The 23,621-nt window shown below is 42.4% G+C and overlaps 1 protein-coding gene across 18 annotated transcripts in view; it reads right to left on the bottom strand.

Annotated features, from left to right (window-relative positions):
- Plekha5 (pleckstrin homology domain containing A5) overlaps positions 1–23,621 on the bottom strand; it is a 177,207-nt gene that overhangs the window by 129,959 nt on the left and 23,627 nt on the right. The window contains exon 4 of one of the 18 annotated variants that reach the window (XR_007976750.1): positions 22,035–22,220. The exons of 15 other annotated variants lie outside the window; for them this stretch is intronic. Coding sequence is in view for 1 of the 3 variants with exons in the window: in XM_052175191.1 (XP_052031151.1) it covers positions 8,211–8,391 (181 nt within the window). In the remaining 2 variants the exon portion in view is untranslated. Of the gene's footprint in view, positions 1–8,111; positions 8,392–22,034; positions 22,221–23,621 lie in introns of those variants that run through there. 2 more of the 18 variants (XM_052175188.1, XM_052175191.1) reach the window with 2 other exon arrangements.

The raw sequence follows: 23,621 nt of genomic DNA, 5'->3' as shown, positions 1-23,621 counted from the left end.
TGGGTGCTGGGGTTGCAGACTTTGGTCTCACATTTTTGCAGCAAACACATTACATGCCCAACCACCTCTCCCTTTAAAAACATGGAAACAGTATCATCAAGCTGGCTGAATGGATTTGTTGTGCCTACCAGGTAGGCCTTGAATTAGCAGCAAGTCTCTTCTGCCTCCTTCTCTGTCTCCTAAACACTGGGATTATAGTAATGCACCACAGCATCCAGCATTAAATGTGTTTAAATGGTCTGGTAAGACAGCTCAGTGAGTAAAAATGCTTACTGCCAACATCCTGAATTTCATCTGTGGAAAGAGAGAACTGATCTCTGCAAATTATTCTCTGTCCACCACACATATGCCTTCGTAATACACACTGTACATATATATGTACACACAGACTTTCACATGAATATTTTTGGTATCCCCTCTCATTATGTTAATAGTACATTAGGTATTGAGTCTGTCCTTACCTCAGCATTGCTGAGACTCAGTAAGCCATTCCTGGTGCCTTCAGACAGCAGCAGCATTGTTCTACTACACGAATAACAGTCACCATCTCCATTAGTCAGCAGTTTAATTATGGCTTAGACCATTACTATGCAGCTCTGTCAAATATTCTAGATCCTTCTGTTTCTTTATACTTAGTTCATGTCTGCTCAAATAAATAGAGACATCTTATTAGAGATGGAAGTGCTCTTTTGAATCTATTTTCTAGAATAGTGAAAGAATTTAAATTAATCTGTTTAATAATTACAAAAGAAGTGAGAAGTGTTGGGCCAACATGTCCTTTCAACTATCTTCCTACCCAAGGGAAGCACAGACTTCAGAACAGCTTCTGAGACCTGACTGGGCTTGGCACTCTTCTGTGTAATTCTTTAAAAGTAGATCCTGAGCTCAGCAGGTAAGAGCACCAGCTACTCTTCCGCAGGACCTGGGTTCAATTCCCAGCACCCACATGGCAGTTTACAACTGTCTGTAACTCCAGTTCCAGGGGTCTGACATCTCAGAGACACACATAAAGGAAGAATACCAATACACACTAAATAAAAATAAACACATTTAAAGATAGACCCCAGGCTCTGCATCCTAAGTGTCTGATTTGCTTGCTCTCAGGAGAGTTGAAATATTTTTTAAGGAAAAACAGTGACTATGAAGTGCAATGTGAAGCTTTTACCTTGGAAAGTAGAAGAACAAATGACATTTTAGACATATGTTTGTCTTTTTAAAAAACTTATATGTTTATTTAGTTTATTATGATGTGTGTACCCTCACCTGAATGTATGCATGTACACCACATGTATGCAGGTACCCTGAGAGGGCATTAGATCCCCTGGAACTGATATAGGTGGTTATGAGTTACCTGATATAATGTAGGAAACTGAATTTCGCTCCTCTGTAAGAACAGTATGTGCTCTTAACCACAAAGCCATCGTCTTAGCTCCATTTTTTATTTTCAAAAGATGTATTCTCATTTATGTGTGTCTGTGTGTGTGTTTATGTGAATGTATGCCACACATATAGGTGCCTGAGGCCAGAAGAGGTCACTGGATCCCTGGACCTTACAGGCAGCTGTGAGCCTGTATTCTGTACAAGCAGCAAGCATTCTCGTTCTTAACTTTCCTGCTCCAAGACACATCTTTAAAATATATGTTTTGCCTATGCTCAATCATTTGATCAAAACAAACTATGCTATAGTGCACTTTATGTCACCATTGCATTCCACATCTCTGAAAGCACGACTACAATATTCACATCTTTGGGAGAGCAGGGACAAATGAGCAGTCCTTGAACTGGAAATTCTCTAAAATGTGCTTCACAAGTTTGAAATTCTGACCATCAAAAGCAGTTCTGCATGCTAGATGAGGTGGCATATACCAAAAATCCAGTGATGGTCAGGATGGGGGAGGATTTCTGTCTGAGGCGGGCCTGGGCTATGAAGCAAGGTAAAGAGATCTGATCAAGCCGGGCAGTGGTGGCACACGCCTTTAATCCCAGCACTTGGGAGGCAGAGGCAGGTGGATTTCTGAGTTCAAGGCCAGCAGGGTCTGCAGAGTGAATTCCAGGACAGCCATGGCTACACAGAGAAACCCTGTCTCAAAAAAAAAAAAAAAAAAAAGAGAGAGAGAGAGAGAGAGAGAGAGAGAGATCTGATCGAACAGTAAGATGGAACACAAAATATTGTAAACCAGACTGGGAGTGTAGCTCACTGAGTAGAATGCTAACCAGTATGACTCCTAACCAGTATGACTCCTAACCAGTATGACTCCTAACCAGTATGACTCCCTGGGTTTGATCCCTGCACCACACAAAACAGTTCAGGCCAGTGACTGACTGGTCAGCACTGAGACAGCAGAGACCATCGAAACAGGAGAGTAGTCAGTTCAAGGTCATTCTCAACTGTACAAGGTGGAGCTAGTGGAAAACAAAGGACTGACTCAGTAATAAGTGAGTGGATGGATGGACAGACAGACAACCAAGCAAGCAAAGGTCTTTTTACTTTTACTTCTGAGTATCTAACAAAAGTCCCTCCCTAGCTGCTTGCTGCCAATGTAAAACTCATTTTCATAATCGCGCCACAAACCAAGTGTCACTGTTTTACTATTGTATATGAAGTACCCAGACTTTCCATGCCTCAGCCCTAAGAGTGAAGCCCATGAGTGGATCGAGAGTCTTTTTCCCAAGCCTACAAAGTAATCAGAGGATGAAAATGTCTGTGATTACAGTCAATGGCCTAGTCTTTCAAAGTACAAACTTCCATCTCAATAGTGATTTCAAGTCTGCTCAACAGCTAAGCCTTTCTGGACCTGTACAGCACACACAGTGACTCTCAGAGATGATAGTTTAGATTCCCTTATGACCTTGGGGACTGCATACTTTACAAACATCACTGGTTCACTGCAACGATATAAGAACAAGGTATGTAACCTCTTCTGTGTGTGCAACCAGATGTAAGAGCAAGGTATGTAACCACTGTGTGTGCAACCAGATGTAAGAACAAGGTATGGAAACTCACTGTGTGTGCAACCGGATGTAAGAACAAGATATGTAACCTCATTGTGTGTGCAACCGGATGTAAGAACAAGGTATGCACCCTCACTGTGTATGCAACCGGATGTAACAGCAAGGTATGCAGCCTCACTGTGCGTGCAACCAGATGTAAGAACAAGGTATGCAACCTCACTGTGCGTGTATGGGTCTCAAATCACTAACGACACATTTCATTAGATTTATTGTTTCATTCTATCCATTACACATTTTTCTCTATATTTAACTTTCATGAAAATGAGTTGTCCATATTCTGAGTTCTTATAAATAAGAGGCTAAATTCCAACTGCTTTGACATTAATTTGCCTATAAGTACTGTAACAATTCCACCTCTGCTCCAGAGGCCGGAGGAAAATCTGTCACCAAACATTATAATTAACCAGCCCTTGGTTCTTTACCTCAGCTGTTTCTCAGGGTCCTTTACAGTGCTTAGCCATGTGCAAAAGCACATGACGCTGAGGTCACATGGCGCCACACATGCCTCTCATGAGTGTAACATACCATGTATATAACTGGTATTGCTGCAGGAGGGCTCCACCACTAAAGCACAGCCTAGAAAAACAATTTTAAAAAAGCATTTGGGAGTGACTGTACTTACTTAAAAAAGCTACCTTCATATTTTAAAGACCAACCTGAGAAACAGATTTCTCAGTGCAAAGGAATTAAATGTCTTCTTTAAGATGTAATCATGTGTGAGTCATAAGATTTCTGAGAGGCAACTGCGCTTGTAATTAAAATATTACAAATATAAGATTTCCCCCTTCTTTATTCTAAGTATTTGGCTTCTTGTTCCCAAACAGAGTGTACCAATAATCTCAGACTTCTAGAGTTCAATGAAGTTGAGTAACATATGACATATACAAAGGCGCCACTCCTTATTAATAAGTAACTATATTTACTTTTCTCTTAAAGAAAGCAATACACTGATACTTTACCCAGAATTCCTTCTGGGTGACCAGACGCTTGGCAGGATGGCCAGGATAGCTCGGCATCACCCAGGAAAGCCACTGAGAACTTCAGGGTGCCTGCTACTGCTCGGCTGCACTGTGGTGTGTGACATCCTTACTGTTTCACTATGCTGGTCTCCACCTGGAAACCAGGGCAGTGCTCCCTCATGGAGCCCCACTCACAGCTGTGGGTCACGTACTGAGCTTCTTTTGTGACCCAGGGCTCAGGATCCCTGAATATACCTGCATTTAACTCAATGACAGCACACGTCTCTGATTTCAGCTATTTCCACTGTATTTAACCAGAGAAGAATGAATTGTGAACCAAGTGTAACACATGGATGGGAGCCACACCAATCTTTCTGTGCACACTTCTTCCCCACCCCGTCGAGTGCCAGCAGCACACTTTCCTGGAAGGCACACAGTACATACTGAGATGGTAACATGGGCAGTAGACAGCTCAGGTTGAGGGCGAGTGTTCAGTTTCTAAAACCCGACTGTGACACACCACATCACACACAGCAAGTCACCCCTGGGTGCTGTGAGAGAGGATCTGCTGGTTTGCCAAGCTCGCATCCACACGGTCGGCCCATCAAGGCAGGCCTGTCATCAGTCACATGTAAACCAATGATGGGCCCTGCTCAGGCAGAGGCACTGATGATGGGAACAAACTCCCAGCACAGTAAAGGCAAAGTCCATGCTTTCTCAAAAGAGAAATCACCAATTATTACTTTTTGAGTTAAACATGCACCTGCAAATAGTTTATGAAAGCACGCTAGCACTGTTTGGCGCAGGTCTGACTATTCCCCACTGCCAACTGGAATGTGTCCTGGAGGGATGATGGAGGCCCGGCATAGTTCAGGCTCTGTGACTGCTGAGTGCTTTAAAGTGATGACGTCACCAGATGCCGCCAAGAGCAAAGTTAGGGCTACGGAACCGCAAGTGTCCTGTAAGGAGCTGACCTGCTGGTTCCTGAGAGCCAATGCTTGTCTTCTTGGTGCTGGAGGAAGGTCGGGCCTCTATGCGTGCTTTTCCGTCCCTGGCTTACATGAAGTCTCCCAATCAAACTGGACTTTGTAGGTGAGTTTTCAGGCTTTCGCTCATGGAAAACAAATCCCTTTTCATCTGAGGAATTATTTCTGAGCTACAATGGCTATGTATATTCACTTTACAGTTTGAAAATCTGTGAGAAAATAATTGTCTCAAACTCAAATTTCATGTAGGTGGAAAAAAAATCGCTGCTATAGCAACTGTAGGTTCTGTTTATGGGAACTGAAAGGTGAAAATTTCACATTTCTAACACTTAAAAATTAAATCTCTGATTTGTGATGGCTGAGAACACAGGAAGGTCTAGGCCCTGGCCTTTAACCCAATATCAGGAATGGGGTTGCACTGGGCCTCTCAGCACACTGTGTATGGCTATGGTGCCTGTGTCCATGAGAGGGTGGATCGCTGTGAGTCACACATCTCATTTGAGGCTACAGCAGGCCTACTCTTCTTCTGCCTCACGTTCCTTGGAGTCAAAGCAGCTTCCAATAGCAACTCTGCATTTCTGAGGTCTTCTTGATAATACAAAGCATCCCTGTCGAAGGGGGCGACTCCTGGCTGGTGCTAGTTATTAGTTCCACTTTGTTCTTACTTGTGTCTGGCTCCAAGAAAGGAGCACACTTTTCTGTAAAGATCTATTTCTTCTTCTAATGGGTAAGGGCTAAAAGTCCTTGGGAGAACAGGAGGTTTAGTAAACAAGATAAACTGCTGTGAGTGAGAGAGGAAATCAGCAGCAACTTTGGTTTTAATTTTCTCCTTCTATTGCCAGGTACAAAGAGTCCCTGAAAGGCGCAGGGAAGAATTGACCAGTACTCATCAACCCCAAAGCATGTGGCCTATTCAACATGTCTACAATGTCTCGAGAACACCAACTGAGAGAATGGGTAATGGTGGGCGGTGGGTGGGTCTTCTAGAGGGTCTGTGAGTTCATGACCTATACAGCACTGAGAATGCGCCTCACATACCTACATGGAATAGTGAGTTACGGTCACCTTTTTTTGTCCTGAGTAGTTATGATTTGGTTCCTAGGTAGGAGTTTGATCTGCACTACTATAGCTGCAGAACATTTTCCTTTGTAGTGATGCAGAAGGAATGGGGCTGAGCTCGCACGCCACTGACTGACCTCCAAGGCCTGAGCAACTTCCCATTTTTCATCTACAAAACTTCTAGAAGTGACTGCTGGAATCTTTGCCTAGTGGCTGTTCTCTGAACGCTGCATTGTGTTATTTGGATGTAACTTGCCATGTATGCTCTGCAAATATATTCCCCATGATTACCTTCTCTTCTCCTCTCTCTCTCTCTCTCTCCTCTCTCTCTCTCTCTCTCTCTCTCTCTCTCTCTCTCTCAAAGGTTTTATTTATATGGGTTTTTTTTTTTTTTGTCAGCATGTAATCTGCACACCAGAAGAGGGTGTCAGGTCCTAAAGTATTATAGTTATAGTCAGTTCTGAGTTGCCAGGTGAGTGCTAAGAATTGAACTCAGGACCCCTGGCAGAACAGCCAGTGCTCTTAACTGCTGGGCCATCTCTCCAGCCCTCTCTTATACAATGTAAAACACCATTAATTTTGACAATTTCAACTTATTTTTTTCTATGTATAAACTATACTTAGGGTATCAGTTCTTTTCCCATTGATTTCACTATAGGACTTTACAAAGTTTTTACTTCGTTCCTTCAGCTCACCGCCATCCTCGTTCTCACATCTGTCCATTTTCAGCAGCTCCCTTCCCACTTTCACACACATCTTTTCCAAACACAGCTTGTTTCATCTCTCATAGTCTCCTATGAAGTTTCATGGTCTATTTTGGCATCATTTCTAAGAAATCTTTACATATTTTGAGATCAAAAAGATTACCTGATATATTTTCTTCCAACAGTTTCAAAAGTTTTAAATTGAGGTCAATGTTGTATTTTTTTATCATTTTAATTAATTTTTTCTCCCAGAGCTTGGGACCAAACTCAGAGTCCCATGTGTGTTAAGCAGGCACTCTACCCATGAAGCACAGGTAGCCCAGCTTTTGTTTTTGTGAAGTATATTAACATATAATAATATACAATGTATAATTATATATATATGTGTGTATATATATATATATATACATACACACACACACACACACACACACACACACACACACACACACACATAAAATAATTCCAACAATGCCAGCTGAGTTCTTTCTTGTATACAGAGGACCTAACACTTCTTACCTCACACTGGTAAGAATGAGAAGCTGGTTAGCTTGCCAAAGATGAGTTAGGGGAGAAGCTACATGAAACCACACACAAGAACTATAAGCTACCAATAGCAGCCCAGAAAGACGTGCAACTAAGAATATGAAGCTGTCTAGGTGTGGGTGGCTCACATCCACAGGCTCAGCAGCTGGCAAAGGACTACCATGAATTCCAGGGCAGCCTTGGCTGTATGGTGAGTCCCACATCAGCCTGGGCTACAGAATCTCAAAGAAACAAAAGAGAAAAAGGTAACGCTAAACAGACAACAAGGAAGACGCAGGAAGCCACAGCTCCGTGGAGTGCAGTCTGCTTGCCCCTCCCTCTGCTCTCTTGGAGGAGTCGCTGATGCTGAGGGACACAGAGAAAGATACAGAGTCACTGAATGAACACACGTAAGATTACAACCTTACTAATGGGCTCATCAAGTTGCTTATCTCCTGGACTTCGCATCTTCTTTCATGTTTAGTGCTTCTCAAATTGTCTGATCTGAGCGCGCCAATGTACACATCCAAAGAGGCAGCCTGGTTTTCCTAGTAGGCAGTACTGAACCACTGGTGAGGTTGCCAAGTGTCATAAAGGATCTGCCTGTTTCTGTCTCCTGATTCTCAGTAACACATTTTAAAAACATTTTATTGTGGGGCTGGAGAGATGGTTCAGCAGTTATGAGTACTGACTGCTCTTGCAGAGATCCTGAGCTCAATTCCCAGCAACCACATGGTGGCTCACAACCATCTGTAATGAGATCTGATGCCCTCTCTTCTGGGTGTCTGAAGACAGCTACAGTGTACTCACGTACATAAAATAAACAAATCTTTTAAAAAAACCTTTTATTGCTGTGTATATGTACATACCATAAACATAAATGTAGAAGTTCAAGGAGAAGCAACTGGAGTTGGTCCACACAGGAACCAAGGGATAACACAGCCATCAGGCTTCGTGGCAAGCTCTCACCCACCGAGCCATCCTGCTGGCCTGAATAGTAAAACATTCGTAACAGAAATCTCAAAATTTAGTATTATGTAAGTACCACTATTTAAAAATTTGAAGAACTCTTTCTTTTTGCCGTAATTTATAATAAAACATTTTGGAAAGTGGACTATGTCTCCAACACGAGTTTTGCAGGTATACCTATAGGAGAAGGGGAATAGAAGATTAGATTTTGAAGTGTTTCATAAACATGGTCAGCTTTCCATCACTCAGACAAACAGCCTGAAAGGACATGAGGCTTATTTGAAGTCACTGTCTTTAGTTTGTGCTTCACTGGCTTATGGCAAGGCTGGTTATCAGAATGGAAGTATGCACTCGGTGGAGAACGCTTGTTCACCTCGTGGTGATTAGGAAACAGAGACACAGGAAGGGGTTAGGATTCCCAAAAGGCTTAAGGGCATATCACAATGCCCTATCATCCTTCCCCATACCTCTCTCTGAATAGAGCCACAGCCTGGTGACCAAGGGACTTATGGGCTGACATTCATGATCTAACTATAACAACAAAGATACTTGTGTCAAACTTCATTTCTTTCACCCAAAAGCAATCCTAGAGAACTGCTTGTTTGTAAATCATATAAACTCTTCAGCACAAGGTCTTGTGGTTTCCAAAATGCACTTGCCATAGTGATTCATTTCATTAGTGGCACAAACAGAATATAACTCAGTTTGGTTGTACAATCTCCGAAGCTTTATGTAGTATTAGAATAGCCTATTTACACACTAAAAAAAGTGTTTTCCTCCCACCGATCAAGTCCAAATATATAATTTCAATGAAAGTGAATCTCAAAAAAAAAATTAAATCAATGATGGAAAATGTTTCAAAATATATGAAGCAAAATGGCAGGCACGAGATGTTTTTTCTATCTGAAAACTGACATCCAAAGCCAGTCTGCTTTGTTTCTATTCAAAACCCACAGATTTATGGCCTGCAGAACATGTTTTGAAAGTAATCAGTTCCTGCTATAGCAGGGTGAATGTAGGATGACCAAAAGAAGCTTCCCATGTGTAGGGTAGGAGCCCAGCCCCTCAGCTGACTGACTACCTCTAAGTAGAGGGGCAGCACAGCCTGTAGAGAAACACACGTGTTAGTGACTAAGGACTCCACCCAATGCCTTACAGAAAGCTGAAGGACTTACAAAGTCACCAGCCAGCCAATGGCAAGTGGAAGAAGAGGGCTGTATCACTTTCTGCAGCAACTCTTTGTGTTCCCAGATAGGCAGCTGACCCAGCATTAGGAGTTTTATGTGGAATGCAGCAGATAGAAAGGAACAGAAGGAAACAAATTTATAAGACCCAGACAATCTGAAGACTCAGTAGTATCAACTGAAGGGGCTTATCATACCCTGATGTTTTTAGGAGTCTCTCAGCTAGAGGGTTGATGAGCACAGAAATTGACATCGTTACGGTTTGAGACAAGGTCTCATGTAGCCAAGGCTGACCATGAACTCACTATGCATCTGATGATGAGCTCAAACTCCTGGCTCTAGTGCTCACCATACAGGCACATGCTACTACTGCAGTGTTTGTCTCTGTAACCAAGGGAACGTGAACCAATGCAGACTAGGAAGGAGCCTGAGGCCAGCAGGGCTGGGGACATCCTGTGCACCCTTGGGTCATTCATCCAACAGCTATGTTTTTCTTTTGTTACTCACAAAACCTGAGCATGACTGCTATCTGAACACAATGAGCAAGGCAGGCCTCTTCTTACAAACACCTAGTGATTGCTCATATGCTCAGACGTGCTCAAAACTAGTATGTAAACTGAGGAACAAAGTCATACTAATAGACTCTGGTTCCTTTTAATAGTGATTTTTTCAAACAAATTAATATGCAATGAGTTATGCATAAAAATAAAGTCTCTAGAGTTATCCTGATGTCAACTAGCATGAGTGTCAGTGCGAGACAGCAGAAAGAACATACAATGGTGGCAGTCAGACGCAGCCCTGTGGGTGAAGCGACAGGCCTCTCTAATGTGGCAACCAGCTGGCAGACGGGGATCAACCAAATGTCAAGTGTGCCTGATTCTGAGTCAATGACAATTTCTGTTTGTGGCAACACAGTTTTCTCCTTCCAAAGACTCAGAATTAAAACTTCCTTTCTTACTCCATCCTAATACTACCTAGAAAGACATCTTAAAGCATTTCTGGATGGTTTTATCTAAGATTCACACAGTCCTTTAAAAAATAAAAACAACCAATTTCTACTGGCATAGTTAAGTAACACTTAACAAAAAAATAAATAAATAAAACTAGACTCAACAGTCAGATCATTTCTAGAAGAACTAGATTTACAAAAAAAACAAAACAAAAACAAAAACAAAACAAACAAAAAAAAAACATGAATGAAGTGTCACCATTTATTTGGGAGTTCAGACATTTTCATAATCTAAAGATAAAGCCAAATATGACATCAAGGACAGAATCAAAAGGCAAGAAAGTGGACTGTAAAATCAAAGGACAGTAAAACAAAAGTTTTGTGGCAATAATGAAATTATAGTCAAAATATGAAAAATATGGCCAACTTACTTAATATCACTTAACATGAAGGCTATAGTCAACATCACTGTATTAAGAACGTTAAACACACCCCCACCTAGTGATCCATCCCATATACAGTTACAAAACCCAGACACTATTATCGATGCCCACAAGTACTTGCTGACTGGAGCCAGATATAGCTGTCACCTGGGAGGCTCTTCTAGTGCATGACAAATACAGAGGGGGACACTCTCAGCCAGCAATTGAACTGAGCACAGGGTCCCCAATGGAGGAGCTAGAGCAAGGACCCAAGGAGCTAAAGGGGTTTGCAGCACCATAGGAGGGACAACAATATGAGCCACCCAGTACTCTCAGAGCTCCCAGGGACAAAACCATCAACCAGATAGTTCACATGGAGGGACCCATGGCTCCAGATGCATAGGCAGCAGAGGACGGCCTTGTTGGACATCAAAGGGAGGAAAGGCCCTTGGTCCTGGAAAGGCTCGATGCAGCAGTGTAGGGGAATACCAGGACAGGGAAGCAGGAGAGGGTTGATTGGGGAACAGGGGGGGGGGGGGAAAGATGGCTTATGGAATTTTATTTGGGGGGGGCAGGAAAGGGGAAATAATTTGAAATGTAAATAAAGAATATTATTTAACAAAAAAGGAAAAAAAAAAAAGAACCTTAAACACACAGGTGTCACTGATTTCAGCTGCCCTGGTCATTCAGTCACTGAGCACTGACAGATTACGTTGCTTCACTGCAGTAACTGTGCTTTAACATCTGCATCATACAACATCAATATACAAAAATTTAATTTTTAAAAATTACTTAAAAGCAAATAAAATAACTAAATAAAAATGGATACTGCTGAGCTATTTCACAGGATAAAAGCACCCAGAGCCTACCTGGCAGAAGAAGAGAAGTGACTCTATAAGCTATCCTCTGACTGGCATGAAAGTGCTGTGCCTTAAGCAGTCACTAAGCATTGCACACAAGCGTGTGCATGTACAGACGGGCGCACAGACGTGCGCACAGATGCACGGGCGCATGTACGAACGCATGCATGCACACAAAAAATAAAAATGTAACCTAAAAAAAAAAAAACAGTACACTGAAGACAATCTGGAGTCCATAGGAACATAGATTACAGCCTTAAAATAAGTAAACTCTTTGAGCCCTGAGTTCTATTTCTTATAAGTGACCACACCAAAGTGATTTTCTTACCGAGGATTTTTACTATAGAATTGTCAATATTAGCAAAAATGAAAATGAAATCATCTACATGGTCATTCAATATTATTTCATCTGTTCAATGGAATAATTTATTGACATTAAAAACAGTAATAAGAACTATATCTATTGGCATGAAAAAAATAACCACCATGTACTGGTACATAGGAAAAATAAGCAGGGTACACAGTACATTATATTTCTACTCCCACCGTCTGCATCCCCACAGTTTGCTGTAGGCATGTGGTTATGTCTTCTTACAACACAAAGTGAGAAGGGTGTGCCCTTGAGCTACAGGTTGATTGAGCACAGCTCCCTAAGGGCTACACACAGGGGAGGCAGCCCCTACTCTAACCACAGCCTGGAAAATATGCCTACAACGTTTTGGGCTACAAGTAAGCTAAACTGTATTTGTGTCACTGTATTTCAGGCCTATATTCAGAAGCATGGTCTATCCTAACACACAGGACACCAATGTTTTACTCTTTAATTAATTTGATACAATCTCTCATGTAGCCTGGCTGACCTAGAATTCAGAGATCCATCTGTCTCCAGAGTGCTGGGATGGCGATTATTAAAGGCATGCTCTACCACACCTACACACACAGACACACATACATACACACATACAACATACATATGTATGTATATAACATATGATATGTATAATATATGTGCAATATATCTATGTTTAAAGGGCTGGGAATGGATTCCTCAGCAGGTTTCTGATATTTGATTATTGACATTTAATATATTATTACATGCAGTTATAAATTGTCTATTATTGTACCATTCTTCACTATGTGACTGACTATGCATCTATCTTCCCACTGTCAGCTTTTAGTTTCTGTTGGTTTAATACAGCTACCATGAACAGTCTACAGACATTTTCTGGTGCATGTATGTATGTATTTCTCTTGGGTACTTACTTGAGAGAAGAACTCACGGGTTCTGGCTGTCCCTGTGCCCAGCTTCCACACACACTCATTCACATCTCTGCACTTGACTACCTACTTTTGTTTCTTGTAGCCATTCCAAAGGGCGAGAATCACACGCTTTCAAGTTCTCTCATAAAATATGTTAACAGCCAAAGTAAAGCAAGTTTAGTAAACCACAGTGTATAGCCACAAAGAAATGCTGTAATCTCAAGTGTCTGTCTTTTTTTTTTTTTCCTGTAATGAGATGGGAGCTGAAGAGATGGCTCAGCAGTTGAGAGAGAACTCCGGTCTGGTCCCGGTCTGGTCCCAGTGCCCATACCTAGCAGCTCACCTGTAACTCCAGCTCTAGGCAGTCTGATGTTTCTGGCCTCTGCAGGCGCCTGGACTCATACGCATATATTCACGCATAAAAAGACTTTATATATTTATATGTGTGATTGTAAAAGCATGTGTGCATCACGCATGTGTGGCTGTCTACTGAGGCCAAAGGACTTAGATCTCCTGTAGCCTACAGGTGGTTGTGAGCCTCCCCTCCCCCACCTCCACCCCCACATGGGTGCTAGGAACTGAAACTTGGGTCTTCTGAGAGAGCTGTACGTGCTCTGAACTGTGGAGCCATTTCTCCAGCCACCACATCTCTGTATAACATTCTCTCTCAGTGACTAACACTCCTGGCACATGTGGTAGGCCTGGACACACAGCAGGAACTCAGGCAATCAGCCTGGGCTGGAATCAAGCTTCCCTGACTCACTATGTGTTAAGACTCTGGGCTCTCCCCACGTTCTCTAGCTTACTATTTGTGACTTTCACTGTCAGAGAAAGAATTAATAGCCAAGGGTTTAGTTTAAAACCTATTCTGCAATCTCAAACCCTTGGCTCCCTCTTCATCTCTTTCTATTATCTGAGGAAACGATGGATGTGCATGCAGAATGCTAGGGCAGTGTCTGACAAAACAGATTTCCTAGTGCTAGAGAGAAGGCTCAACGGCTCACAGCATGGGCTGTTCTTCCAGAGGACCTGGGTTTGATTGCCAGCACCCGTGCAGTTTACAACTGCCTGTCACTCCAGCTGCGGGATATCTGAGGCCCTTTTCTGGCCTATGGTGCACAGACATACATGTAGGCAAAACATCTGTACACATAAAAACATTTTTTTAAAGATAGATTTGAGTTACCATGGTTTCTGCAGCTACTGCAGTAGCTGCTATCACAACTCCCACCATCTCACAATGCTCATAGCTAAGAGAAGAATAAAATCAAGAAGCCAGTGAAATCAAGAAGTAGATGGCACTTGCACTTTAATTCCAAGAATAGCTTATCATTGAGACCACGGCCTAGATGGGGTGTATGGTGTGTGTGTGTGCACGCATGGAGGTGTCTCAAGTGTAGGTCTGGCAAGGAAATGTGAAGATACACTCTCACAAAGCCAACTCAAAATAGAAAGTGCAAAGACAAGAAAACCAAACACCACTTTCTACCTGAGGATTCAACTGACTTTTCCACTGTCCTGGCCCTCCCTTACCAACTCTGACTTCTCTCTGATGTGTTCTGGCAGGGTCACCAGAGCTGCAATCCCAGCAACCCTGCTGCTTCCTAGGGTTCCAGGCCACACTTCCTCCCCAGTTTCCCCAAGTGTCTCAGTCTCTGCATCCCTGAGACAAACGTCCCCAGTACCCCAGACCCACTGCACCACCAATCAAGAGGCCTTCCTGGCAAACCATTCTCAGTCTAGAGGACGCGCATCTGAGTAACTTCCTTTATCCTCTGGATGTCAATTTGGTCAGATCCGCAGACCAGGCCCTGACCGACACTGACTGCTGCTGAGCTGCTCGCTGCTGTAACTGCACATCTGTCTGAGTAACTGTCTACTGCACATCTGTCTGAGTAACTGTCTACTGCACATCTGTCTGAGTAACTGTCTACTGAGCAGCTTGCTCACCAGACCACCAACAGGGAATCACGACAGTAACCCCACCAACAGCTCTCGGCATCCTGCTGCGCACACTTTGGGTCAGCAACAGAAAAGAGTCCACAGAGGAAGGAGTGATAAACGAGGACAGCACACACTAACCAACAGGGAGGACACAGACTTCCAGCCCTGATAATCACCACCATGGCTCAGAGCACCAACACAACGCTATCCCAGCAGCAACACTGAACCTGGCCACAACTTTCCAAGGAGTGAGACGCCTCCAACCACTTGCAGAGTCACAGGTAGGTACAATGCCAACATTAAAATCAAAGTTTATACACTGAAATCAAATAATGTAGTATAGCTGACTCATTTATCCGTATCGCAAGAAGGCTACATGGAGAGTTCACCTTTGGAGTTCAGGTATACAAGATATACATGTTCACTGTCTGACTTTACTCTCTCACTCCACAAGAACCCAGGCACAAACTGCTGCAGCTGCTGCTGCTGCTACTTCAAGTTTACTGTGAAGACAGCTTTCATGGGTTATCTACATGCAAGGTACAGGCTGCAGAAGAAGAGAGAACACTAAACATCTGGGTGAGCTCTAGGGAAAGCAGGGGCTAGCAGTTTGGCCATAGGGAGCAGTTCTTTGTCTCTGAAGGAATGTATGCTTAGCAACTATCTTTTTCTTGTTGCCTTTTCATGGTAGAAAGATAACATACAGAAGTTGTGAAATCACTGGCTTACTTTATAAATTTAATAACCCAAAATATAAGGACAAGTGCATGTGATGCATGCAGAGTCGCAGAGCGCAGCAAATCTTTTTTTTTTTATTCGATATAATTTATCTACATTTCAAATGATTTCCCCTTTTCTAGCCCCCCCACTCCCCGAAAGTCCCGTAAGCCCCCTTCTCTTCCCCTGTCCTCCCTCCCACCCCTTCCCACTTCCCCATTCTGGTTTTGCCGAATACTGTTTCACTGAGTCTTTCCAGAACCAGGGGCCACTCCTCCTTTCTTCTTGTATCTCATTTGATGTGTGGATTATGTTTTGGGTATTCCAGTTTTCTAGGTTAATAACCACTTATTAGTGAGTGCATACCATGATTCACCTTTTGAGTCTGGGCTACCTCACTTAGTATGATGTTCTCTAGCTCCATCCATTTGCCTAAGAATTTCATGAATTCATTGTTTCTAATGGCTGAATAGTACTCCATTGTGTAGATATACCACATTTTTTGCATCCACTCTTCTGTTGAGGGATACCTGGGTTCTTTCCAGCATCTGGCAATTATAAATAGGGCTACTATGAACATAGTAGAGCATGTATCCTTATTACATGGTGGGGAATCCTCTGGATATATACCCAGGAGTGGTATAGCAGGATCTTCTGGAAGTGAGGTGCCCAGTTTTCGGAGGAACCGCCAGACTGATTTCCAGAGTGGTTGTACCAATTTGCAACCCCACCAGCAGTGGAGGAGTGTTCCTCTTTCTCCACATCCTCTCCAACACCTGCTGTCTCCTGAATTTTTAATCTTAGCCATTCTGACTGGTGTAAGATGAAATCTTAGGGTTGTTTTGATTTGCATTTCCCTAATGACTAATGAAGTTGAGCATTTTTTAAGATGCTTCTCTGCCATCCGAAGTTCTTCAGGTGAGAATTCTTTGTTTAACTCTGTACCCCATTTTTTAATAGGGTTGTTTGGTTTTCTGGAGTCTAACTTCTTGAGTTCTTTATATATATTGGATATTAGCCCTCTATCTGATGTAGGATTGGTGAAGATCTTTTCCCAATTTGTTGGTTGCCGATCTGTCCTCTTGATGGTGTCCTTTGCCTTACAGAAACTCTGTAACCTTATGAGGTCCCATTTGTCAATTCTTGCTCTTAGAGCATACGCTATTGGTGTTCTGTTCAGAAACTTTCTCCCTGTACCGATGTCCTCAAGGGTCTTCCCCAGTTTCTTTTCTATTAGCTTCAGAGTGTCTGGCTTTATGTGGAGGTCCTTGATCCATTTGGATTTGAGCTTAGTACAAGGAGACAAGGATGGATCAATTCGCATTCTTCTGCATGCTGACCTCCAGTTGAACCAGCACCATTTGTTGAAAAGGCTATCTTTTTTCCATTGGATGTTTTCAGCCTCTTTGTCGAGGATCAAGTGGCCATAGGTGTGTGGGTTCATTTCTGGATCTTCAATCCTGTTCCACTGATCCTCCTGCCTGTCACTGTACCAATACCATGCAGTTTTTAACACTATTGCTCTGTAGTATTGCTTGAGGTCAGGGATACTGATTCCCCCAGATTTTCTTTTGTTGCTGAGAATAGTTTTAGCTATCCTGGGTTTTTTGTTGTTCCAGATGAATTTGATAATTGCTCTTTCTAACTCTGTGAAGAATTGAGTTGGGATTTTGATGGGTATTGCATTGAATCTGTATAGTGCTTTAGGCAAAATGGCCATTTTAACTATATTGATTCTACCGATCCATGAGCATGGGAGGTTTTCCCCTTTTTTGAGGTCTTCTTCCATTTCCTTCTTCAGAGTCTTGAAGTTCTTGTCATACAGATCTTTCACATGTTTGGTAAGAGTCACCCCAAGATACTTTATACTGTTTGTGGCTATTGTGAAGGGGGTCATTTCCCTAATTTCTTTCTCAGCCTGCTTATCCTTTGAGTATAGGAAGGCCACTGATTTGCTGGAGTTGATTTTATTACCTGCCACTTTGCTGAAGTTGTTTATCAGCTGTAGGAGCTCTCTAGTGGAGTTCTTTGGGTCACTTAGGTAGACGATCATGTCGTCGAGCGCAGCAAATCTAACGGTATGCCCAGGCAGATCTGGTGACTAGCACCGGGTGCTGGGAGGAGAAAGCCTGGGAAGAAGGTGGAGCTGGCAAACAAGCTTGTGGGAGGCCCTGCTTACCATCACCCACACGCTACATACGAAGTTGATGCGTGTGCACACACAGTAAGCTGCGGGCCACACGAGTCATAGAACTTTCTCTAACAGGAAAATAAACAGCTGATCTCTGATCTTTGAGAAATAGGAAGACAGCTGGGCGGTGGTGGCTTACACCTTTAATCGCAGCACTTGGGAGGCAGAGGCAGGCAGATTTCTGAGTTCAAGGCCAGCCTGGTCTACAGAGTGAGTTCCAGGACAGCCTGTCTATACAGAGAAACCCTGTCTCAAAAAACCAAAAAATGGAAAAAAAAAAAAAAAAAAAAAGGAGGACAAACTTGGGATGCTACGGGCCATGGAAGGCTGACTCATTATAATGTGTGAAAGAGTAAAAACATTTCATCCAAGAAAAAGCCACAGCACAGAGGCAGACACTCAAGTCTGAGGCTGGAGAAGCTAGGGCAAGGCCAGCTAGAGTAACAGACACAAACCACAGGAACACGTCAATCAGAATCACGATGAGTTCAAGTAACAGCAGTAAGTTTCAATGAGTCAATATTATGTAGACTAGCTAGATAAAATTATCAAGTTTAGGTTACTCTAATTTGGGCCTTTTTCTTCCTTTTATATTTTACTATTACTCTACAACCAAACCAACAACGTCAAAATAGTAACAACAAAAATAAACAAACTACCAGTATTTTGTAAAGGCCATTCAATTTACTGAAAAGGTTTTAAAGGACAGAGCATCAGTGAGCATGAGGACAGAGGCTAGAGCCAGATTCCAGCCCTGCTGCAGACAGGCTGGGTAGCTGCCTCAGAGTATGAGGGAACTCAGAGGCCAGGATTAAATGATATGTCCTATTTCAGTATCAACTGGGTTACCTCTGTGACCTGTCCTGTAACTGCTTTCTTAAAGCTGAGCTTGGAGTTCACCTCTGCCCTATTCTGCATTGGGCTGCATTTTCTGTTATTTCATGTGTGTCTTTTTAAAAGCGAATGGGAAGTCTAAGATTAAATAATACAAATGCCATTAGATCAGTGCTCAACACACAAAAAACGTGTTTTGAACATTTTTGCTGTTCAGAACAGTTTATGATCAAACTCTAACATTTTCCCTTTAAAGAAAATAATTGTATTTCATGTGCTGGTGTGAGGGTGTCAGATCCCTTGGAACTGGAGTGATACATGGTTGTGAGCTGCTCCCACACGGCAACATTTTTCTTAAATTCAATACATAGACAATCTTTGCCTGTATTCCTTGCTGGTTAGTCTTTGTCAACCTGAAACAAATTTAGGACATCTGGGAAGAGGGAGCCTCAACTGATAAAATGAAATGTCTTCATCAGATTGATGTGGGACGGCCCAGCCCACTGTGGCAGTACCACCACTGGGCACATGGTCCTGGATGCTGCAAGAAGCAAACGTAGGAAGACATAGGGGAATGCCAGTATGTATCTCTCTTCCGCAGTTCCTGCCTGACTTCCCTCAATGGACTGTGATTGATGTTTAAGTCAAATCACCCTTTTCTGCACTAAGAAGGTTCTGTTCGGAGTTTCACTACAGCAATAAAAAGCAAGTTGAAACACACTCTATGCTTAGCTATTTAGTCAGGGAAGAGGTGTTACTTCAATGTTATATCTGCTGTACACTGAAATAAGTGATCTCAGATAAAGATGTTCCTAATTTATGTAAAAACAATATCCCACAGAATTATGTGAATCAAGAGTTTGGTTCTTAATAAAACCCATTACTGGTGCTGGAGAGATGGCTCAGCAGTTAAGAGTACCGACTGCTCTTCCAGAGGTCCTGAGTTCAATTCCCAGCAACCACATGGTGGCTCACAAGCATCTGATGTCCTCTTCTGGTGTGTTTGAAGACAACTGCAGTGTACTCACATACATAAAATAAGTAATTCTTTTTTTTAAAAAAGAAAGGAAACCCATTACTTACATTAAAAAAAAAAAAAAAAAAAAAAAGAAACCCTTCTTTGTCTTCCGTTTCATCTACGTGCCGTTTGGCACCTCCCACTGTAGACCACATGCCAGTTTTACGTAGGTACATTACCACATCTACCTCATATCAGTTCTTGCAGGCACTTTGAAACAGTGGTCCTTTAACTGCTTCACCTTCAGCATCGGTGCTGACTCAAGGCCCAAGTGAGGGGTCATCTGGGCACTGCCAATCCTACTACCCAGACTTAACTGGAGGAAAGAACCAACTCCTGCAAGCTGTCCCCTGACTTGCACAGATGTCAGAGAAGACACATGCCACACATAAACACAAACATAAATAAGTAAATATAAAATTTTTTAGAAAAGAAATCTATTTTGCCTATTTTGTCTAATTGCAATACTAGAAATTATATCATACAATACTCATACATAGATGAGGAATAACAGAAAATGATAAATATTTATTAACTTCCGAATTTAATGTTGGAAACTTTCCAGAGGGAATAAATGGACGATGGAACAGCACCTGCTCCTCACGTGCAAACTGTCTCACAGACTTCTAGCAGTAAGAACAACTCACTAATGTATGTGAACATGCAACAACTTCATTTCTAATTATAACAATTTAGCACACCCCACAACTCGCCTCCTCAAGCAAGGTCCCACTGTGGCGCTGGCCTTCTTCAACAGGGATGTGCCAATGTACTGATGAACTCAAGTCTACCTGCTACCTCAGAAATGGATCATTCTTCAAGGACATCTAACTTAAATAATCTGGATCACCACTCTTTCCCCAAGGAAAGAACACTCTCAGTTCTCTTTGTAATTTGGGGTGTGTGTGTGTGTGTGTATGTGTGTACATTTAATTCTTGGTAAATTCTAAGAGCACACACACCCTAGGAATGGTGTAGCTGCTGCACTAGAGCTGCGCTGCTGTCATAGAAGCATGGCCGGCAGGCTTTAGCAACTGCAGCTTCACACTGACTTTGAGCCACATCTTCTGCCCAATCTCAGAGTTTAAGACAGTGATTCTTAGCCATGGGAGCTGCACAATGCTATCAACTGTGGCTGTAAATGAGGACAGAATTCTGGGATGATGCCATGCAAGAGGACAGCAGACGGGAAGATGTGGTACAATGACTGTTGATAACAGCTGACTATGAGGCTCACTAGCCCTTGATACATGAAGAGTTGTCTCATAAATGAGAAATCAAACTTTCTACCTTTAGGAAAACAGAGAATACATGTTGGCTAACTTCAATGAAAGTTTAACAATATTCACTGAAGAGGTATTTTCCCAGTGAAAAGCCAATGGTTGACTCATGTAAGGTAAGAGACAGACAGACAGGCATGGAGTGTGTCTAACTTGGGAGTACAGGTACCACACTTGGAAAATTTCATTTTCTTCCCCTTGAAATAAACTAAGAGTCAAAGAAAAAACTCTAAGGCTATGAAAACTCTCTTGCTCCTTTCTTCAGAGAGTTTGCCACTGTTCTCTTCAGGTTCAATCGATAACTTCTAACCTCCACCATTAACGCTTCTACAAGAGACTTGGAGCTGGCCCCGGCCTAAAGCCCTGTATGTGAGAGGCAGAGGCAGAGGCAGAGGCAGAGGCAGAGGGGCAGAGGGGCAGAGGGGCAGAGGCAGAGGCAGAGGCAGAGGCAGAGGCAGAGGCAGAGGCAGAAGCAGAAGCAGAAGCAGGAAGACAGCCTGGACCTTGAGATTGGCCAGCAAACACCAACACATCTATGGCAGCCAAGGCTACAGTAAGAATCTGTCTCAAAATTAAAGACAAAGCGAGAAGGGATCTGAATGTCTAAAAGCTTACACAGACTCTTTAAAAAAAGCAAACAAACTAAAAGAAGCAAGTGCAGGACATGTTAATAAATAGGTAATGTTTCCAAAGTAAATCTGATTTAAATGAAAATAAACCTCCCTACTGTTCTATTATAATCTGAGATATTATTAGTGTTGCTCACTATACGTCAGTATTAACCCATAAGAGTCTTAAGTGAGAAGCAGGTTTCCTAGCACAGTCTGGGATGGACTCTTAGAGGACAAGGGCTGGAGGGAAGGACGGCTAAGTGGTCAGGAGCACTTACTGCTCTTGTAGAGGACACAGGTTCCACCCCAGCAACATCATGGTGGCTCAGAATTGTCCTTAACTTCAGTTCAAGGGGATCCTATGTCCTCCTCTAGCATAGGGGACCAGGAACACATGTGGTGCAGACACATATAAGCAAAACCTGCACGCACATAAAGTAAAGACAGATACTCAAAAATAAATATCATAAACTTGTGCATCTACAAATTAAAACATCTCACTATGAAGTATCAAAAGTATAAAATCCAAGCCAGGGGAGACGATGTGTACCTGAGTTCACAGTACTCAGGAGGCTGAAGCAGTAAGTAAGACACTGAGTTCCAGACCAGAATGGCCTAGAGTACACAGTAGGACTCTACCAAAGGATGTCGTCCAGGACTCTGTAGACAGTGGCAGGATGTGGGCATTTTCTTGCATCAATTTTCTGAATTTTTCCAACAGGGACACATAATTCTTCTGTAGTAAGAAAAAATAACATTTTCATATAATATATAGTTTTTGAAATATAGATGCAAAGCAACACCTAACTTAAAGGTCTTTTTGAAAAGTGTTTCAGTTGCTTGGCTGATTCAAGTGAGCAGACTAAAGTTCTTGCTTACTCAGGGCCCTTTCTTTGAACTGGAACCTAAGGAGTAAATGCTGTACAGAATTTGTACAGTACAGATGGCTTTAGAATGCTGACAATTAATCGGTCCAGAAATACATTTGAAAGTATGTATTCTTTATTACTGACATGATGCTATTGTGGGTCTAAGTGAACTATACTGCTTTTCCAATGAAGAGTTTAAGAAGGAAGCACCAGGCATGCAGGGCAGAACAGCCATCACTGAAGAAAGCAGAAGAATACTTGTGGCTAGCATATAAGGTGGAAGATGCTGGGTTACTTCCAAGAAGTATTTTAATATAATGAATATATCGTTGTAAGAGTAACAAATAGAGAAGTCTTTTCTAAGTCTGAAAGCCTGGCTTGCTTCTTTCTAGAGTCACATTTAAGTAAAGGAATAAAGGATAAAGTGGACGCACAGCTGTTTGCCTCCAGGAATACAAACAGGAGAACAGGCAGAGGGCGGAGGGAGAGACGTGGGACCAAATGCCTACGTCATTCCCAGCTGTGTTTGATCTGCCCTACAGAGCACAAGCCTGCCTCTTTAATAGTAGAGGCTGAGAGCTTCTACTTGCATGCGGCCAAAGTCAAAGGCACACTAGAAAATATTTAGTTTTATTTGATGTCATCTTCAGTAATTTCTCTAGACTATGTTTTAAACTGTACTGACATCAGTTGAATCATGTAGGAAAGAAGCTTACTAACTCATAATACAAGTTCAAAGACAACGACAGAAATGTTGTCTGACTACAAGTGACTAAAATGCAAATATATGAAGGATGAACAAGTTAAAACCTGGCTCACTTTGCTATAGTAAAACACCAAGAGACAACAAGCTGGGGTATCTGAAGGTCAGCCTATGTCACTATATTACTCCAACAAACCATCCTGTTCTGTCTTCCAAAGATTATACATGATTTCTACTGTCAGCACAGGTACCAGGAAGGCTGAGATATGGTCAGAGGCAAAACCGCCTCCAGGGAACAGCACTTTCCTAGAGCTAACTGTGGCTACTACTTTCTCCCTTTTATAAAGTGAGATGCCCAAAACTTGAAAGCAGGCAAGGAAGGGACATCCACACGGTTTGCCGAATGCAGCCAGTCAATTTCCTACCATCAGGGTAATATGGCCTCCTGTGCCAGATTATTGTAGGACCAACATTAATTAGGAAACTAATTTTATGGACTTAGTTTTTTTCAAAATTCATTATACATCAAGGTTTATTATATGGATGTATCAGCGGACATGGTAGA

This window comes from Apodemus sylvaticus, chromosome 2 (assembly GCF_947179515.1).
Source record: "Apodemus sylvaticus chromosome 2, mApoSyl1.1, whole genome shotgun sequence".
NCBI classification, from domain to species: Eukaryota; Metazoa; Chordata; class Mammalia; order Rodentia; family Muridae; genus Apodemus; species Apodemus sylvaticus.
This window is presented reverse-complemented; position numbering and strand designations above follow the sequence as displayed.